Source organism: Myxocyprinus asiaticus, chromosome 43 (genome assembly GCF_019703515.2).
Source record: "Myxocyprinus asiaticus isolate MX2 ecotype Aquarium Trade chromosome 43, UBuf_Myxa_2, whole genome shotgun sequence".
Lineage (NCBI taxonomy): Eukaryota > Metazoa > Chordata > Actinopteri > Cypriniformes > Catostomidae > Myxocyprinus > Myxocyprinus asiaticus.
The window spans coordinates 1,578,935-1,601,279 of NC_059386.1; the positions used below are offsets into that span (position 1 = coordinate 1,578,935).

A 22,345-nucleotide genomic window follows, 5' to 3' on the forward strand; every position below is an offset into this window, starting at 1 on the left:
ATTGAACCCATGATCTTGCCGTTGCTAGCTATCAGTTGAGGTACCTATCAGAGAATTACCTTTTTTTTATTTTTTTATTCCGAGACAGGATCCGACTTCCATAAATATCATTACAGTAATTAATACTGTGTCACTCTGAAAATAGCCAAAAATGTCATCTAGAGTAAATCTTTTTAAAATGTTGTTCTTTTCTCAAATGTTCTTAATCCTTGAATATCAAGGATACCTAAAAAGCTGTACATTATATACAGTATGTACTGCACATTACCCTGCTGCGCTGCTTTAATGAGGGTATAAAATGAGATGAGTTTATGGTCAGCAACAGACCCTGTTAGGATTTCATTCAATTAGAGCCGCTGCCAGTAGCAGTTGTAAAGTGTTTTAATTCAATATATCACAATCTGTTCAATGCATGTTGAAAAGGACCCACAGACAAGCAGTTATAAGCGTTCACTATGTCGTAACCAGGCGCAACATGACAAGTTTGCAGCTGCAAATTTCTCCCTGAATCTCCCGGGATTTTGTTAAGAACATGTTTTATGTTTAGTATATAGCCAAGGAAAGTGGAATTATGGACCAATGACAATTTACTATGGGCCGATCTACCAGCACTGAATTTGGTATTGTGAAATATCACACATGTTTATGTGACAGCACATGACTCTAAACAGCAAAAGGATTCTTTGTTTGGCCAATCAGTTCATGTCACCTCAAATTCCCAGCTCCCATGGACAATGAATAACTTCTGGTTGCTTTGTTACTGCAAATTGCTGTAAGTGTGAACTCCCCTTTAACCCTCTGGGGTCGACGGATGTGCCGGCGGGTCCTGCTGTATTTTTTCCTCATAACAGCGGAAACAACTTAAAATACTCCATCATTTTTGGGCATACAGATAAGTGTAAGACATCATAACAAACTATAAAGGGTCTACTTTTATTTGTGTACACTCACAATAACAACAAAACCTTGTGCTTTTGTAAAATAAAGAAAATAAACAGTGCGCTTTCAGCCGTCTCTGTCTCCGCGAGCATCTTTCTGAAACACGTCACAAAAATGAACTGAAACTCAGCGAATACTTTTCTCCAGTACAGTTTCTCCAGGCTCAGCTCATTATCGCTAATGTGATCACACCCACCAGCAGAGGGCGCTATTCATACGGTAATGAGCTGAGGCGATCAATGGAAATGGTAAACGCCCCCAACAATGCCTTAAAAAGCATCAAGTTCATCATCAGATTCATTCCCTTTCCTGCGCGTTTGGAAGATGGCACTCTACACAGGTGAGGAAGCTCTACAGATGGTCCTTGATAGTGACAAAGAGTTCACATTTTCCTCAGAAGAAGAGCAGGAATCCGACGAGGAACGTTTGCATTTTGAAGAGCGATTTGATCTAGCCGAGGATACAGTTTCAGATGAGTAAGTCATTTAGTTTTACTTACATATTAGTTGACATGCTATTTTATATAAACATGTATATATTTTACTAGCTGGACTATTTCCAGACTTGCGAGCCCGATCCAAATCCGATACTGTGTGTTAGTCATGTTCAATACTGTCAAGCTCCAAAAATGACATAAAAGAACCATTAAAACACCATTAAAGCAGTTCATATGACTCGTGCATTTTATTCAAAGCCACTTGAAGACGTGCGATAGCTCGGCTGTGTTTAATAAGTAAATATATAAAATGCATGCGCAGCTCCAGCGCGTCAGTGAATGGCGCTGCTCTGTTTACACACACACTCGCAGCTATTTTTAGCCTTCACGTGGTGCGCAATATTTGAGCGCTACTCACGAACAACATCTCCGATGTAGATGCTCAATAGTTTGGTTCACTTAATATGCATTTATAATGGCACCAGAGGTGCATTTTACTAGAATTTGAATAAGAAGCGAATTAAACTACTGTGAACTTGCCTACAAACAGACACATACAGGACTTCCTGGAGAGTTCATAATGTCAAAATAAAAGCGTGAGGGTTTAAAAAGTGCACAAATTAAATATATTACTGTTGCATTTAAAATTACAATTAAAAGTCAATAATAATAATAATATTAATAATTCATTATTATTATTATTATTATTGTCATCATAAGTATTTGTTTACAATATTTAAGTTGAATGGGTTCCAAAAAATAACTGTGTGAATGAAAAGTGGACTGATGTCTTACAGTTAAACAGAACAAAAAAGAGGTAGAGGTTTCTTTAAAGTCCAGATGTAAGTTGAAACATTTTTGAAAAAAAAGAAAAGAAAAAAAAAGGTAAAAATAAAACACTGGTTTCTTTCTGCTGAAGACTTGAAGACTGGAATTACTGTTAATTTTGCGGCTACATTATCCAGCATACTAGTTAATAATAAAGTGTTTCTTAATAAGCTATACATTTATATTGAAATAATGTGTAGTTAGAGGTTTGTGTTTCTTTACATATTAAAGAGTACTCCCAATTAGTTCCACAAAATAATGTAAAGATATTCTAAATTGATTATGCAAAAAAACAACATTGGTTTCGGATCGGGATCGGTATCGGCAGAGAAAAGGTGGTATCGGTGCATCCTTAGTCATTTAATTAAATAATATGCAGTCTACACGTGCTGCATGCTTCAGAATAAACCTCTGCTATCTGTCATACTTCACACACACACACACATACAAAAACAGATCGCACGTGCTGTACATAATGCGGTGTGTTTAGTGTATGAACTCTTTAGGTGCAGCTCTGAGATCTCAGTTCGCGACTATTTCAGCATTTCATTTAGAATGCGGAACTTATTTAAAACTACTACACAGAAGAAACTCAAAGGTCCATCAAAATAAATGTTCTGCCAAAATAAAAGCTCTGTTTAACTCAATGTATGAAATTGAAGACATTAAGACAGAAAAATATGACTATTATATAGAAAAATTTAATATTCAAAGTAATAGCAATAATACTACGAATAACAACAATAATAAATGGTTGTATTATTATCATTAATATTTATTATTATTATTATTATTATAATTATTACATGTAAGCAATATCACAAAAACAAATGCACTGAATATCAGCACACTGTGATTCAGCCGTAGCAGCCTTGTGCCACAGGTAATCAGATTTTTTCATTTTATACTGTGAAGCTCTATTGTGCAACATTTTATTTGCCCAAAAAAAATAAAAAACAATTGTTTTTGTTGAAAATGTATGATTTATATTTGATGATAACATTTAATTAAAACATGCAATCCAGAATTTTTTTTTATGGAAAATGCAGAATTTGCAACTGGAAGACTCAATGCAGTTCTTTTAATCAAGTCTTTTTCTGTGTAATTTCATCAGTAATCTGAGGCTATTTGTTTGTTGTTGAAGTGTCGATTTAGTATTAATACCGAGTTACCTGGTATCATACCTGGAATCGTACCGAAGAGCAACCCTAATCCAGAGTTACTGCTAAATCTGACAGAAAATCTGCAAATTCTCTAAGGAAGTCTGTAAAGGGCCCTGTGGTCTGTATACAGTAGTAACAGCAAAAAGCAGAGATTTTTTTTACTTATATCGGACAATGTCACATTAAGCACTATCACTTTGAAAGAATTAAACTTGTATCGTAATCTCTGAGTAACACCAAAACATCACTATAAATTGTTGCAACACCTCCTCTTCGACCCTTCATTCAAGGCTCATGTTTATAAAAATAACCTTGGGGAGTAGACTCGTTTAAACTAAAAGATTCATCCAATTTAAGACAGGTTTCAGTCAAACACTGTATCCAGACTATGATCTGTAATAATTTAATTTACAAATAGTGTTTTGGATGAAAGAGATCTAACGTTTAATAGCCCAAATTTTATTCAGTGTTATCTTAAATATTTGTCATTTTCTAGTTTGACATCAATCACATTGTTTTAACGCTGCACTACATACGATATTTTTGGTTAAAATTGAACAAATTGCCATTATTGATTGAGTACATAAACAATCAGTATTCAAAACAATGTTTTTACTTCACTACAGTAAGCCTATAAAAATTTTGAGCTGTCAGGTCGGATTTGGCGCAAAATTGCTGGCTTATGACGTACATCCTTGTGTCATTACATTATGTTCGTAAACATAGGAAAGAAGAACCGGCAGTCTCGTTCCCATGTTCACAGTAGATGGCGGTAATGCACTGTTTTTGTTTGCGAGTCGCTGTTAAAAAGAAAGAAACTACAGTTCAGTCTGGCACACGCACACAGTTCAGGACAGCATCGCAACAATCTGGATGGATGTTTATCTGTTATCCATTTGGCGAAGTTGTTTACCTGCTATAATGCTTGGATATGTTGTCTGATAGGGTTGTTGAAGCTTATATTGCTTGTCATGCTTGTATGAATCAGCATTACTCGTGTTAACCGATTGTGATGTATCTGCATTGTCGGGGGAAGTTACTGTGACGTTTGCTTATATTTATGACTTCTGAAATTGACTTCTTGTAACTGATATATTGCATATTTAAGCATATTATTTTCATGTTTAATAAAGTATATTTTATCCCCAACATTATTGAATCCTTGTTTTATGTTTTTAGCTTAATGTGTTGTGAGCATTGCGTAGACAACATACTGCTTGCTGTAGTATTACTGTTCACTTACATTATCAACTGAGGCTGTACAATATAATATAACAATAATAAAGTCTTCTACTGAACTCGTGTTAAATAGAAAAGTGTAGTACAAAAAAAAACATTTATAGTAGATTTAACACTGAATAATATTAAAATATACTGGATGTGATTGAGGGGATTTAGTCCCCTGTTCTCTGTGTAAAAGTGCTTTGAGTGTAGTGTCAGAAAAGCGCTATAAGTGTAAAATTCATTAATTCAAAATATGTGAATACGAGTGTTGTTTATCTTCATCAAAGCAAGTAATATTTCAGTTTTAAATGTTTAATCGTATAACATTATTTAAACATGAAAATAGCACGTTATAGAAAATAGAAGTTATGACTTCAGCTCTGAATATTTCCAGTTATGATCACACATAGGCAAAGCTCATATCATGAGATTCATCCACCAGAAGAGCAGTGCCAAAACACGGATATAGAGCACAAAGATACGTAGTGCAGCTTTAAATGACTTAAAAGTTTTGTGTATGAGAGTTCAGGGAACACACAGGTGTTACAGGCTCTATGTGTTGTAGTTTATATTATGTGTGACATCACAAGGCAGCTAGCTGACAGTTTAAGCCAGTCTGTCTGCTTCCTGACCTGGGCTTGTGGGTCAAACAATAACACTATTAAGACTATGAGCCAAATTACTAGAGAGGAGAGCGCCACCTTCCCTGGAGGGATGAAGTCCATCTTTCTTTAGCAGGTCAGGTCTACTCCATAAACTTTTCCAATTGTCTATAAATCCTAAGCTATTCTTCAGACACCAGTCAGACAACCAGCCATTCAGTGACGATTATCTACTTTATATCTCGTCACCGTGATAAGCAGAGAGGGGTCCAGATCATATTACAGTGTCTGAAATTGTTTTTGCAAGTTCACATACCTCTTTAATATTATCTACAGTGATCTCTGACTGGTGAAGCCGGACATTGTTAGTGCCGACATGAATAACAATCTTAGAAAAATCTACGTTTACCATTGGCCAGCACTTTTAAATTTGCTCTGATGTCAGGCGCTCTGGCCCCTGCGACACATTTGACTAATGTGGCTGGAGTCTCTATTTTCATGTTCCTAATAAATAGAATCCCCTATAACCAGGATACTTTCAACAATATTTTTAGTCAGTGCGTCACTGAGTGGACAGAACCTGTTTCCTATCAGGAACGGGAAAGTGGTATCGAGAGTGGTATTGTCTTTCGACAATGACGCCTGGTTGTCACCCAGTCACCCAGCTGCGGGGGCTCTATTGCCAGAACTGAAGAGTGTACATGGCTCGCTGTACTATCCACATCTGAAACAGTATCTAACAGATTCTCTTTCTCACTGAGCTCCGTTCGGATAGGCGTCTCTAACGCTGTAAACTTTCCTGTCAGCCTAACTAATTCCTTTCATTTATTACATGTGTATCCCTCACTGCTTATGGATAAAGCTACAGTATGCAAAAATGTGGCATAAAATGCAGGTGATGATAACGTGATGGTGCCATAACTTACCGCAGTTGTTTGTTCAATAAAGTGTTTGTGGTTCCTGAGCAGTGGGGGTTTGAGATTGATGTAATAATCCATATATAAATCACAGGAAGTGTTGAGTCTATTGTTTATATCATTACAGTTCCACAACTGGTGTGTTGGAATAATTAAACCTGTCCACTCAAGCCAAATCGCCATCATTTGCATTAATTCAGCCAGTCATAATGTGTTTGTGGAGCATTAGTATGCACTCTGAATAGTTTCAATTATTGATTCCTGCTCAAATCATACTGAGGATATTGGTTTCTCACCAGTTATCTTTGAATTGCTGCCTGAAGCCAGACATTTTTGAAGAACTACAACCTGTCTCATTTCAGAGATGTTATAATCATAATCCACTTCAAGATTTTTAGGAAAATGTCTTGTTGCATTCAAAAGTAGAATCTTAGGGGGTCTGGGTAGCTCAGCAAGTAAAGAAGCTTACTACCACACCTGGAGCTGCAAGTTTGAATCCAGGGCATGCTGAGTGACTCCAGTCAGGCTTCCTAAGCAACCAATTGTCCCGGTAGCTAGGGTGGGTAGAGTCACGTTGGGTTAACCTCCTCGTGGTCGCTCTAATGTGGTTCTCGCTCTCGGTGGGGTGAGTTATGCGTAGATGCCACGGAGAATAGCGTGAAGCCTCCACACGCACTACGTCTCCGCGGTAACGCGCTCAACAAGCCACGTGATAAGATGTGCGGATTGACTGTCTCGGACGCGGAGGCAACTGAGATTGAGGCGAGCCACTACACCACCACGAGGACCTAGAGCGCATTGGGAATTGGGCATACCAAATTGGGGAGAAAAAGGGGAGAAAATCCAAATAAATTAGAATCTTATTCATTTGCTTTAACAATAAACGATTATAGATACAAACGCATGCTTCTAGTTTTGTGTAGTGGTGTAGTTTGGTTTTGTTTACTGTGGTAACATCGATTTTTAGATTGATCTTCCCCTAAAAGCAAACCATTGTTGGTTGTTTTATATGTCGATGAGACTGTCTCTTCCTGTCTAAGTTGGCAGTTCTTGGCCAGAATAAGCTGCATTTCTATTCTAATAGTCAAAAGTCTGGCTCAATGAAACTGCTCTTTATTTTACTTTACGACTGACTTGTGGATCCAAGCAGAGAATTTTTGGTAGTGCTGCGTTGTATATATGTATACAAGCATATATGTTTTTTTTGTTTTTTGCTTTAATGTGCTGACAGCTCACTGTGCTTTAGCTGTCAATCCACCTTGTCTCCGACATATGCATACGACTGTCACATTTCATCCCCCTAGTAGCAGTCATGATTAACTTTACATTTTCTTTCTGGATTGTATTTGTTGCAAAGGAGATTTTTCTTCTTCTTATTATTATTATTATTATTAAATATTAGACTTAATTATTATCACTGTAATTATCACTTGTTGTTATTATTATAATTATTAACTTACACAATATTACTAGTAAAACCATAGTTAAACTATGGTATTTGTATAGAAAAACCATAATGACCACAAAATTATTATTTTATTACAATAGTTTTTGTTTTGCTGTATTATCACTGTGGTTTCACTACTACGAATATCATGGTTCAAATATGGTTACTGCAGTAAAAACCATGGTAAATTTATTACGAGTGCACGCAAAACTATTTCAAAAAAGAATTCACGCCCTTTCCTCTATGGGGCTCCGTAGTTCTGGTATGGATTTATGGTATTCATTTAATTTCTTCAGATTATATAGGGTTTTAAAAGTCTTAAATTAGATTTCTAAAACTCTGTGTACAGCGACTGGAGAGTTGATTTTGAAAATATGTAGTTTTGCACATCCCTAGCTTAGTTGTTGCTTGCTTTGCTCCTTGAATGTATTCTGGCTAGTGTTGGATATCTCCTGGTTAACATCCTCTGATGTTATGCACCAGACCACAGCCCTGAGGTGCTGGGCAGCTCACATCAGCTGTTTAAAATATAAATTAATCCATCTCAACATTGGCTCACTTCAGAAGAGGAGGAGCTCTCTCTCTCTCTCTCTCTCTCTCTCTCTCTCTCTCTCTGACTCCTCCAGTCAGTGACGTGTTGCTTCCAGGGAAACTCTCTCTCTGTATCTAAACACTCAGCGAGGGATGTGTGAGAGAGCTGCACTACTCGTTTCTTAAAGGCAGGCAGATATTTCTGCAACGCTCTGCTCACTCACTTATTCATTTTCTCTCATTTTCTGTCTTCGTCACGCTCATTCTCCTCTCTCGCGCCGTGTGCATGTGAAGAGGCTTTAATTGGACATCATGATCGGGGTAAACAGTGTTCAGGGGACTGGTAAGGTCCGCATGCGGGCCAGTGGCTCCGTTAAGTACGGCCGTGAGGAGTCGCTCAGGCGTCAGCCACAGCACCGCTCCAAGTCCCTCAAAGTGTCCAATTCTGCTGAATTCAACATGGGACCACCCAAAAAGGGCAAGGTAAAATGTGTGTTTTTTTGCCTGGAATGGACATGATTTTTTTGTTGTTGTTTTTTTGTTGTTGTTGCAGCTTAGTGCAGGTCCAAGCTGGTTTTGCTGGATTAGCAGCAAAAATGATGATCTTTCTGATAAAACTGGTTGACAATGGCAGGTTAAGCTAGTGACCAGCAAACCAGCATCCAAAACACAACATATACTTGTAAAACAGCACTGGTCTGCTCAGCAGGGATTAGTGGACTGGACAAATGGATTTTGGCTATAACACTGTTTTTAATGATGACATGTGGCTGTTGTTTTAGCATGTTATCTAAAGCTCTGGTGAATTTAAACAACTAGTTATTAAGTGCAGCTCTGCTCTTGTAGTTTAATGCATTTTTGCCTGCAGCACTGGGCTCAATACTCACACTCAACAAATGCTGCATTTCCCAATGGACGAGTGATTTCCGTGTCTTTACACTGGATTTATGTGCGGAGCTGAAGCCGATGACAGCCGTTTGCCGTTTGCCTGGTGTTGTTAGTATTGGTTATTGTGGAAGTATTAACGTGTCACCTTGACCGGGGTTAGCAGCGTTTCTGTGGTTGATTTATGATTCATAGACAGCGTTTATGGCAGTTTTGCCCTTTGCAGTGTAACTCAGTCACTCACACATTCACACCTGTGTGTTGGTTGTTAACAGCGTGTAGTGTGTGCGCGCTGCGGGCGGTATCCTGCTGTGACTGTAAGGTGAACATGCCTTTGTGTTTCTACACCTATGAACATTTGCACTTCACTTTTGGTTAAACTAATTTAAAGCTTTGCTCTTTTTCTTTTTTCTTTTTTTTTTTGAAAACAAAATTATTAGACATACTGTATTTGTAGTAAACAGAAATGTGTGCTTGTGAAGTTTTAGCATTAGATTTCTTGAACAGAAACTGATTTTTTAATTGGATTCAGAGGCTTTAATGTGCCCATGTGGGTAAATGTGACCTTTTTTTTTTTTTAATAAATACCTTTAGTAGCTTGTGTTCAATAACCACCAATTTAGAATATTTGAATAAATATTTAATTTTTTGACCATTTAAAAACTTTAAACATACAACTTCTGCCAGTGTACTAATACAAGTAAGTTTTACTAATACAAGTTTTACTTGGTAAGTTTTACTAATAATTTTACTAACTTACTTACTAATACAAGTAAGTTTTCAACAGGGTTCCTACATTGATGGAAAACTTGGAAATATCAGGGAATATTGTGATTTTCAGAAACATATTGATTTTCCAGGTCTGGAAAAAAAAAAAAAAAAATCCATAGTAAATATAGTTTCTAGTCTAGTTATTCCCAGCTTAGAGTTTTCGCTAAGAAATTTTTGTGCCAGCCATCTTGTCCAGGAATTATAATGTTTACCAGACAAAGTGGAAAAAATGGACTGTGCATAATATGTGAGATATAGGGGTCATAAAAATATAGATTTTCGTTTGAACGATATCGATTCTTAAATCCCAAGATCTATCTCTTACTCTATAACTGTCTACTACAGTGAGAGAAAATCACTCGCATTAGCAACCAAATTTCGCGCTATGTGACTAACATTTATATATTTGGCAACTGGCTGCTAAATGTTTAGATTTCACTCACCAGTATTTGTGGAGTATCCGTTCACTGTGTTTTGAGAGTTAAGGCCGAAACGTACTTCACGCAAGTATGCAAATGCAGACGCGAGCGCTTGGCCAACACGTGGTCCCGTTGTACATACATTACGTGCGCTCTTGCGTTGCTCTGGCAGTTACAAACCTTAGACCTTAGGGGGCAATAGATTTTTTAGGCATGACCATGAAACCAGATGTGATAGATGAGTCGATAGTTGAGGAGTGGGGAGAGACATGGAGAAAAAAACAAGTTTGTTTGAATGGACTGGTGTCAAAAAGTCTTATGTATTTTTCTAAAAGATTCAACCCAAATTGCTGCTCGAGTCCGCCATGATAGTTGTTGATTAAAAGAAGAAAATCCACTCTAGTGCCCCTTACAGCAATGCTGAGAATGCAGCACGTACTTGCGTTGGGTTATGAATTGAGTGCTGACACATTTCACAGCGCATCAACATGTGAAATCGAGTTTGCGTAGTAAGGTGCGTCTGCGTTCACATACTTGCGTAGAGTATGTTTGGGCCTTAAATGTTGTTCCATGTCCAAAGACGAGATACACGTGGCCCATTTGTCACTGAATAATGTCTCTTTTAATATCCTTTTTGTTCTTTACAGTCAGTTGTTGATAAAAAACAACAAAAATGACACATTTTGCTAATAATGCATAGGACAGATGAGATAAAGCCATCTGAGTCTCTCTCGTTTACATGTGCTCGTTTGAAGATGCTGTTTACAGAAATGCCGTCTTAAAGAGGCAGTACCTGTTTTTAACATGTGTTCAACAAATCAGTATAAATACCTTTAAATAGTACAAATTATGTTTTTAAACAATAAACGTGTAACAAAAAATTACATATGTAATATATTATCATATTTATTGATTGAATACATGGATTTGTTTATTTTTAAATGCTAAAATGAGATCAAAATGATGAAAAACAATGAAATATAATTAGTCAAATTTATATTTCCAGAATGTAGAAGGTCCCCTGTATAATTAACATCATTAGCTGGGAGAGGATTTCTTTCATATGTAAGAAAAAGGGACATTATAAATTAAATATACCCATATGAATCTAAATCAAATTGAATCGAGTGCTTGTGAATCCGAATCAAATCAAATTGGGAAATCTGCTTCAATACCCAGGCTTATTTGTTCAACTCGCCTAATAAAAATAAAAATAAAACATTCAAAACCATAACAGAGGGCAAAGCAAAAAGCTGAACTGAGATTTGAAACGGATCTTTTCGTTCACAAAGAAATATTAAAATAACAAAAATCCTTAGGTTATGTTAGCTTATTTCTTTCTCTTTATATTTATGACAATTTTTCTCCAATTTTACATAGTTTTGCTGTCGACGTGAAGTCAAATGTGTTCAGTGTTTCTCTACAGCTTGTGGTGCACTTAAGCCTTGTGTCCTTCTCCTCCAGAACACGGCAATGCAAGGCTGTTTTAAACTCACTGCGGGTATGCAAGACGGGACGCAGGCTATTGCAAGCTGTCGGAAAGTTTAAACCACATGTCATAATTGGCATGGCATCACGCTGTACACTTATGTCATCAACTAAAGGAGGTGCTGATGCTTTGTGATAATGTATATTAAAAAAAAAAAAAAAAAACATTTATAGGACGTTGATATGTCAAAAACTGGTATTTACCGGCTAACGGAAACCCCCAGCTTGTTTTTATCCATTGTATTTTTGCCTGCCATCACATTAGGGCTGCTTATACAAGAAAGTAAAGGAATATTCCGGGTTCAATACAAGTTAAGCTCAATTGACAGCATTTGTGGCATAATGTGGATTAACAGAGTTTGAGTTTTTTTTAGAGAGTTCATAAACTGGACTTCACAAAGCATATAGGCTAACTTAGGCCATAAATTTGGCCAACTGTTAACAGGTGTTTTTTATATGACTATTGACTCTACACCATACCATCAAACATACGGTTAAAATATCATACAGATCAGAAAGGTCTCAAGTATTGTTTCACCCACAAACCAAATATACATCGAGGAAAAGCCAGATAAAAAAGCACAGAGTTTAGAAGTTGTAAACAGATGTTTCCTTTTGTCGCATTTTCACATTTAACTTAAATATAAACAGTATATAAAAACAGAAGATGCTACCAATTAAAATGAGCCCAAATAATGTAGGTTCGACTCAAAAGTATAAATTCGCCTTTAGTTGATTTTGAACATTAAAATGGAATAGGAGAAATCATTTTAACATCCAAAACAATACACACTTAGGGCCCTATTTAAGTGCGCAAGCGTTAAGCACAGCACAATGCCTTAACTAATAAGCGCAAAGTCTATGGGCATTCAAATTACACTTCAAATGAAATGAAAATATAATCAAAATAATGAAGTGGTCAAAAATATCATACCAAATCCAAACATTTGCCCCTTTTGCAGTGACTTAAACATAACAGTAAAAAGAATAATAATGAATTGAAAAAATAAACCATGACCTCTTGAAAGTTTAACACAAATCTCATAATTTTTTGATTCAACAAACAGCTTCAACAGCGATTGTCAAGGACATTATTTGATGTTCTGTACTTTCAGAGCTTTGCGCTCTCACGAACATAGAGCCCTTAACCAAATAAAACATGGATGCTTTCATTTCCAAAACGCCTAACAATACAGTACACCCGAACTCTATAAACTTTTATATGATTAATCAAATCAAATAATCATTATCTGTCGTATTGAATATCTGAGTTGTAAATTTCATGCTCCGTTTTTATCCATCAGCAAAAAATTTTAACGCTTGGTATTTTTAATGTGACATTAAGACATAAGAACTTCTCTTTTAGTCTTATCAAGTGCTGTGGGTTATTGGCTTCTTTTCATTCTGCTCTCACAGTCTGAGAAAGACAAGATCTGATTTCCACTGGACTATACTTCTCTCGTTTTTCTCCCTAAATCCTGACTCACATCTGTCTTCAAGGCTAGTTTCTTTAAAACATTATTTTCTCCACTTTTCTTCACTTTTCACACCCTATTACCATCAGATGCAGTGGGAATGGTTCTAAAGTAGAGAAATGCAATAGATCAGATTTGTTTTTAAAAATTTTGGTCAACGCAACATCTGGATTCAACTATAGAATTCAGAAAACGTGATTGTGTTGCAGACAGCAAACATACGGGCTGTGACCCATCATGTGTCATCTAACAGCTTCATGTTGCATCAGTTGTCGTGTTTGTTGTGTTGTAAGACAGTGTGATGAGAAATCAGCTGCTTGACTGTCTGCTGAGGGTCACGCCAATGTTATGGCCAGATTACATCATATGAAATATGTATCACTGGGTGAAAGCAGGTAAAGTAGGACACTTTCTGATTTGTCATAGTCGATGTTTAATGATACTTAATAGCTTAATGAACTTAACTTTATTTTTATATTATTTTAAGTAATGGAAGAATAAACAAACACAGATAGATGATTAAACTGAAATGTCCCACTTTAGCTGTATTTACTCATTTATTACTGTCATTTAAGGCCTGCATGGACGCACAGCATGGATCATTTGGATCATTTTGCAATTCAAATGCAATTTGCATGTTTGCCTTCCGTGCAGTTCTAGTTCTACGAACAGGGAACAGGGTCTAAATACATGTTCTGAAATTCAAGCTAACAAATCAGTTTGTTGTTTTTCGGCAACATTTTGATTCTTAGTGTGACCTTTGTACTGTACGCTCAATGTTATGAGATCCTGTGCATGCATTTGCATAGAATGTGCAAATAAATAGTGTGGCACTTTCAAAATGAATCTGGCTGATTGCACTGCATCAGAAAGATCTATTAGTGTCTAGAGGAGACTGTTTCATGATGAAGTACGCTTTGAAGACATATGACTTGATTTAATATTGACGTTTTTAATTCAATAAGGTGGTATATTCATTTCAAATAGAAGACACATACACCACATCTGGTCAGTTTTACACATGTATGTAATATTGCAGTTACACAGATAACATTTACCATGAGATAAGTCTCTCCTTTTTAGAACAGTTAAATTAATTTGTCTTCACTTTATATAAATCCTGGTGAATATGTATTATATAAAATGTAATATATACCATACTAATCCTTCATGTCTTTGTTCTTTTTCCCATGCAGTCATTGTATAGCTCCATCAAGAATGAGAAGCTGGAATGGGCCGTGTGAGTACACAGTATTTACATGTAAAATCTTTGTCATCTTTACAAAGCGTGAAAAAATTAGTACAAATTAGTAAAATGAGGTCATTTTTTTTATCCTCTTTAGCATTGGCTTGAGTGCCCACAACACAAATACACAGTAAAAGCACAACACTGATATTTCAAATGCTCTAACTAATGTCCAAACAGTGCATGTGATAGCATGACTTTGAATCAAATGATGCCAGTGAGCATTTGAGACATGAGCTGGAATTCTGATGTTGACAACAGGACATTAGACTGACAGTGTGTCTCAATAATAAGTTATAGAGAGAGAGACAATGTTCCAAATTACAGCGAGACCTCGCCAACTCTCTGAACCAACCGACTGCTAACAACAACTGACTCTAAACCTTATTAAACCTGAATATGTTGTGTGGTTATGTGCAGGGCTGGATTCATTATTGGGGCCCTACCTACACCATAAAATATTGTGCTACCATTTCGGAAAGAAAAATTAAAGGTATTTTTGAGAGAACCAAGTAGCAGTGAATGCTTCAGACTCGAGCTACAAAAACAGAGAGAACAGAAGCATTGTGTGGATTTCCCCTCCCCGCTCAAAGTGTTCTTTAATCACTCTGCTTGAACTCCACTATCCCATATCTCACTAATACTATATTATTAAATGTACATACATAAATGGAATGGTATACCTCTCTATAATTATCAGGAAAATAAATAAAAATAGACATAAAAATGGATAAAAAAATAAACTGGCTGTGTTTACCGAAGCACTACGGAGAACGTTAGTCGCATGTAAGTAGCAGCTACTTAATCTCAATAGCATGTTAAAAAGGTTCATAAATTGGTCCTGGGTAGCTCAGTGGTAAAAGAAATGTGGTTTGTTCTCGGTGGGGCGCATGGTGAGTTGAGCATGGATGCCGCGGTGGGTAGCGTGAAGCCTCCACACACGCTATGTCTCCGTGGCAACGTGCTCAACAAGCCACGTGATAAGATGCGCGGGTTGACGATCTCAGACGCAGAGGCAATTGGGATTCGTCCTCCGCCACCCGGACTGAGGCGAATCACTACGTGACCACGAGGACTTAAAAGCACATTGGGAATTGGCCATTCCAAATTGGGAGAAAAAGGGGAAAAATCCCCCCCCCCAAAAAAATAAATGAAACGTTCATAAATTAATGAGAGCCTGGGACCACTCGTAAGTCCATTATGTGGAACTCTCTTTCTCGCATCTTTCAAGACAAAGTTTGTAAGAGACAAAGTGACATTTAATAAATTGTATTGATATACAGTGATGAGCCAAAACATTATGGCCACCTGCCTGATATGCTGTTGGTCCTCCGCATGCTGACAAAACAGCACCGACATGCCGAGGCATGGGCTGAGTTCGGAATGGCATACTATCATACTACTCATACTATTTCTGCCATAGACACATAAGGCAGAATTTGTAAGAGTAGAATGGGTAGTATGCCATTTCGAACTCAGCCATGGACTCTCCAAGTCCCCTGAAGGTGTCCTGTGGTATCTGGCACCAAGGCATTAGCAGCAGATCCTTCAAGTCCTGTAAGTTGCTAGGTGGAGCTGCTGTGGGTCGGACTTGATGGTCCAGCACATCCCACAAATGCTCAATCTGATTGAGAGCTGGGGAATTTGGAGGCCAGGACAACACCTTGAACTCTTCATCATGTTCCTCAAACCATTCCCGAACAATGTGTGCAGTGTGGCAGGGCGCATTATCCTACTGAAAGAGGCCACTGCCATCAGGGAATAGCATTGCCATGAAGGGGTGTACATGGTCTGCAACGATGTTTAGGTAGGTGGCACGTGTTAAATTGATGTCCACATGAATGGCCGGACCCAGGGTTTCCCAGCAGAAAATTTCCCTGATCATCACACTCTCTCCACCGGCTTGTCGTCTTCCCACAGTGCATCCTGGTGCAATCACTTCCCCAGGTAAACGGTGCACACGTTCACAGCCATCCACGTGATGTAAAAGAGAACAAGACTCATCGGACCAGGCAACCTTCTTCCACTGCTCCAGTTCTGATGCTCGTGTGCCCCATTATAGGCACTCTTGATGGTGGACAGGGGTCATCATGGGCACTCTGACCGATCTGTGGCTACGCAGCCCCATACGCAGCAGGGTGCAAAGCAATGTGTGTTGTGACACATTCCTCCCATAACCACAATTCAAATTTTATGTTACTTGTGCCACAGTAGACCTTCTGTCGGTTCGGACAAGATGGGATAGACTTCGTTGCCCTCTGGCATCGATGAGCCTTGGGCGCCCAACACCCTGTTGCCAGTTTGTTGTTTGTCCCTCCTCGGACCACCACTGCTGACTGGGAGCAGCCCACAACCCTTGCCGTTTCAGAGATGCTCTGACCCAGTCGTCAGGCCATAAAAATTTGGCCCTCGTCAAAGTCGCTCAGGTCTTGCCCATTTCTCCTGCATTCAACACGCTGACTACGAGAACTGATTGTTCACTTACCATCTAATCTACCCAGATCTTGACATGTGGCCTTGTTAGGGGGCAGTGGTGACTCAGCAGTTAAGGCTCTGGGTTACTGACCAGAAGGTCAGGGGTTCAAGCCCCAACACCGCCAATATGCCACTGTTGGGCCCTTGAGCAAGGCCCTTGACCCCATCTGCTCCAGGGTCGCCGTATCATGGCTGACCCTGCACTCTGAACCCAGCTTAGCTGGGATATGTGAAAAAAAGAATTTCACTGTATATATGCAAATGTATAATATGTGACAAAATAAAGGCTTCTTCTTGTTAGGAGATGATCAACGTTATTCGCTTCACCTGTGAGTGGTCATAATGTTTTGGCTCATCAGTGTATAGGCTAATTTTTTATAAATCATCTAATAAAATTAAACACAAATACAGAAGAGCATCAGGCATGGCAGCTGCAGTTAGCACTGACTGGTAAACTCTTCCCTTCATATAAGCACGCAAAAAATGACAGAATTCGTGCAACAGCAAGAGGTGATTCTGAAAACAACTGAAATGCTTTGGTTTTCTATTATGTTCTGCAAAAATATTCATTTGTTTTTGGTTTTCATTCCTGTTTCTAATTCTTGTTTCAAACTGATAACCTTAGTTGGTGCTTAGGTCGTTAGTTACATTTCATTTACTGTGGGGAAAAATGTGCAATATTTGTAAGGACAATCTATAAGTATAATGATTATAGGATTTTTCCAAATTTTGAATAGGGTATCTAGTCAAGTCAAATCAAGTCATCATTTTTATTTGTAAAGCACTTTTTACAACACATTGTTTCAAAGCAGCTTTACAGAAAATGAGTCATCACTGTGTGATTTAAATGAATGACTTGATTGAAAATCATGCCTTAAAAATTATTTGCCTTCAGACCAGTGAGCAATCCAAAGGCTACTGTGGTAAGGAACACAAAACTCCATAAGATGTTAGTTAACCCTCTGGGGTCTGAGGGTATTTTGGGCCCTGGAGAAGTTTGGACATGCCTTGACATTTGTGCTTTTTTCAGTTGCTTAAAAACATATTAATGGCTAAAGTCTGATAACACTGTATTCAGCACAAACTGGGCTACAATAATATGTGAACAACATGTATGTACATGATTGTATTTTTGAGAAAATAATGTTTATGCGTGGTTTTTGAAAAAACAAAAATTTTAAGTCACTGAAATAAGGCCATATAACACATACTAAACATTTGTTCACAAGACTTTTGAGAACTGGATCTTGTAGCCTAGATTTATTGCTATAAAATGATGTGAAAACCATCCTGATCACTTATTCATACAAAACAATATAGTCATTTAACTTTTGTAAGACACTTTTAGTGTTAGAAAGGCTAAACCACAGGAGGTGTGGATGATCATGAATATTGATGTGATTCACACCTGAGTAGACAAAGACCCCTCCCCTGAGAGAGAATGAATGTGGGGAGACTTAATAATTGAATGTATTATCTGACTATACATTTTCTTTACATAAAGACTTTATACCTACACTACCATTTAAAAGTTTTAGATCTGTAAGATTTTTTAATGTTTTTAAAAGAAGTCTCTTCTGCTCACCAAGGCTGCATTTATTTGATCCAAAATACAGCAAAAACAGTGATATTGTGAAATATTTTTAAAATTTAAAATAACTGTTTTCTATTTGAATATATTGTATAATGCCATTTATTCCTGTGATCAAAGCTGAATTTTCAGCATCATTACTGCAGTCTTCAGTGTCACATGATCCTTCAGAAATCATTCTAATATGCTGATTTTCTAATATGGGCATATTTACAGCACATTTTACATATTTACACCCGAACAGATATTTGCAAGCACAAGCTTCGTTGATGATAATGAGGCAGCTTAAACACTAGTTAAAATATAATCTAAACATTCATATTATTTTTATATCATATTACATATCATATTTATATCATACAGCATACATACAGCCGAAACAACATTTAAATGTAAATAAAACTTGCCTATTAGGACATATTTCAAATTTCAGTACTCTGAATCTTGGCTGGCAAGTCTGGAAATAGTCCAGCTAGTAAAATATGTCCATGTTTATATAAAATAGCATGTCAACTAATGTAAGTAAAACTAAATGACTTACTCATCTGAAACTGTATCCTCGGCTGGATCAAATCGCTCTTCTTCTGAGGAAAATGTGAACTCTTTGTCACTATCCAGGACCATCTGTAGAGCTTCCTCACCTGTGTAGAGTGAAAGGGAAAGGGAATGAATCTGATGATGAACTTGATGCTTTTTAAGGCATTGTTGGGGGCGTTTACCATTTGCGTTGATCGCCTCAGCTCATTACCGTATGAATAGCGCCCTCTGCTGGTGGGTGTGATCACATTAGCGATAATGAGCTGAGCCTGGAGAAACTGTACATCGCTTTGTTTCATACAGATTACATTGCAGGAGAATATTTGTTTTAAATTTGAATAGTTTTATTGAAAAGTAGACATCTTAAGCTTTCTTTAGACATATGTTTCATGTTTGTGTGATAAGTATTCGCTGAGTTTCAGTTCATTTTTGTGACGTGTTTCAGAAAGATGCTCACGGAGACAGAGACGGCTGAAAGCGCACCCTGTTTATTTTCTTTATTTTACAAAAGGACAAGATTTTGTTATTGTGAGTGTGCACAAATAAAAGTAGACCCTTTATGGTTTCTAATGAGGTCTTACACTTATCTGTATGCCCAAAAATGACAGAGTATTTTAAGTTGTTTCCGCTGTTATGCGGAAAAAATCCAGCAGGATGCGTCCGTTGACCCCAGAGGGTTAATGGAGAAAAAACCCCTGTGAGAAACCAGGTTCAGCTGAGGGGGCCAGTTCCTCTCTGAATATACAGCATGAATATAATGCCAGTATCAGTTATCTACTGTATGTGTTGCACAAGTCATGTATTAATTGAGTGAATTAATGATAATAAGTAATTGGGTAGATGTTGTTAGGCATTGTTTAAAAAACTAAAGGATACTGAATGAACTATAAGATTAATGAATAAGTGTCTTTGAAGTCCACCCCATATTGACTGTGGAAGTGCATGCAGATGAAGTGTCCTTTTTATTTGGCTGATGAAGGCTTTAGTTGGCATTGATTTATTGTCTATGTATTCCATTTTAAGAGAGTGTAGTCCTATCTGGAAAAGATAGAGAGAGAGAGAGAGATGTACATACATTTGAAGTCAGAAGTTTACATACACCTTAGCCAAATACATTTAAACTCAGTTTTTCACAATTCCTGACATTTAATCATAGAAAACATTTCCTGTCTTAGGTCAGTTAGGATCACTATTTTAAGAATGTGAAATGGCAGAATAATAGTCGAGAGAATGATTTATTTCAGCTTTTATTCCTTTCATCACATTCCCAGTGGATCAGAAGTTTACATACACTTTGTTGTTATTTGGTAGCATTGCCTTTAAATTGTTTAACTTGGGTCAAACGTTTTGGGTTGCCTTCCACAAGCTTCTCACAATAAGTTGCTGGAATTTTGGTCCATTCCTCCAGACAGAACTGGTGTAACTGAGTCAGGTTTGTAGGCCTCCTTGCTCGCACACACTTTTTCAGTTCTGCCCACAAATTTTCTATCAGATTGAGGTCAGGGCTTTGTGATGGCCTCTCCAATACCATGACTTTGTTGTCCTTAAGCCATTTTGCCACAACTTTGGAGGTATGTTTGGGGTCATTGTGCATTTGGAAGACCCATTTGTGACTGAGCTTTAACTTTCTGGCTGATCTCTTGAGATGTTGCTTCAATATATCCACATAATTTTCCATCCTCATGATGCCATCTATTTTGTGAAGTGCACCAGTCCCTCCTGCAGCAAAGCACCCCCACAACACGATGCTGCCACCCCCATGCTTCACGGTTGTGATGGTGTTCTTCGGCTTGCAAGCCTCACCATTTTTCCTCCAAACATAACGATGGCCATTATGGCCAAACAGTAAAATTTTTGTTTCATCAGACCAAAGGACATTTCTCCAAAAAGTAAGATCTTTGTCACCATGTGCACTTGCAAACTGTAGTCTGGCTTTTTTATGGCGGTTTTGGAGCAGTGGCTTCTTCCTTGCTGAGCAGCCTTTCAGGTTATGTCGATATAGGACTCGTTTTACTGTGGATATAGATACTTGTCTACCTGTTTCCTCCAGCATCTTCACAAGGTCCTTTGCTGTTGTTCTGGGATTGATTTGCACTTTTCGCACCAAACTACGTTCATCTCTAGGAGACAGAATGTGTCTCCTTTCTGAGCAGTATGATGGCTACGTGGTCCCATGGTGTTTATACTTGCGTACTATTGTTTGTACAGATGAACGTGGTACCTTCAGGCATTTGGAAATTGCTCCCAAAGATGAACCAGACTTGTGGAGGTCCACAATTTTTTTTCTGAGGTCTTGGCTGATTTCTTTTAATTTTCCCATGATGTCAAGTGCTGAGTTTGAAGGTAGGCCTTAAAATACATCCACAGGTACACCTCAAATTCACTACACCCCCTATCAGAAGCTAATTGTCTAAAGGCTTGACATAATTTTCTGGAATTTTCCAAGCTGCTTAAAGGCACAGTTAACTTAGTGTATGTAAACTTCTGACCTACTGGAATTGTGATATAGTCAATTAAAAGTGAAACAGTCTGTCTGTAAACAATTGCTGGACAAATTACTCATGTCATGCACAAAGTAGATGTCCTAAACGACATGCCAAAACTATAGTTTGCTAATATTAAATCTGTAGAGTTTTCAGAATGCATTTTCTGCCAGCTCATGCCATTTTTGGGTGTAATATGCATTATGCAGGTCGCTGCGGTGCTAAAAGAACCCAAAAGTGCAGCAGCCAAGTGTTTGTTTACAAATAAACAATAACTTATCTTTAGCATTTTATTGATCACTTTTTTTGTGTGTGGCCGCACAATCTGCACTCAGCATAGAAGGAACATTACTGTGACTCTTACAACACATCCATGGCAATTTTGCATTGCATATTATCATTTATTTGTCGCAAATGCAACAATACTCTCATACTGTACAGCCCTGGCTAGTAGATGTCAAACACAATGTTAATGTCTTGGCAGCAGCTTGGTGTATTGAAATGAAATTCTGTATAATGTATCATAACTTTTCCAGTGGGGGCAGCAGTTTTGGGACAGCACAAAATCAAAATGACTTGGCTTTCTTTAAAATACTTGAGTCATATGGAGTGCAATGACACCTGTTTTTCTAACATCAGCCATTTTCTGTCCACTTTTTTTTGTTTTGTTTTTTTGTTGTGGAAATCGTCTAATCTTCACCAAATTTGGGTCAGATTATCTTCAGACCAAGCCTGACAAGAGCTTTCAACATTGCAAAGAGTTTTCTTTACTGTGCCAAAGAATTAGACCGTGAAGGCTTCAAACATTATGTAGGACGGTAAATTGTCATGAAGGTCCCTGTGAAATTTGGGCACTGCACTCCCTGGTGGTTGACAAGTAAGAGATAA

General features: G+C 37.7%; 1 protein-coding gene across 9 annotated transcripts in view; it reads left to right on the forward strand.

Annotated features, from left to right (window-relative positions):
- LOC127433365 (PH and SEC7 domain-containing protein 3-like) overlaps positions 1-22,345 on the forward strand; it is a 204,532-nt gene that overhangs the window by 157,231 nt on the left and 24,956 nt on the right. For 6 of the 9 annotated variants that reach the window (XM_051685198.1, XM_051685199.1, XM_051685200.1 and 3 more), the window contains one exon: positions 14,322-14,365. The exons of 2 other annotated variants lie outside the window; for them this stretch is intronic. In XM_051685198.1, the coding sequence (XP_051541158.1) occupies positions 14,322-14,365 (44 nt within the window). Of the gene's footprint in view, positions 1-8,239; positions 8,571-14,321; positions 14,366-22,345 lie in introns of those variants that run through there. One more of the 9 variants, XM_051685206.1, reaches the window with a different exon arrangement.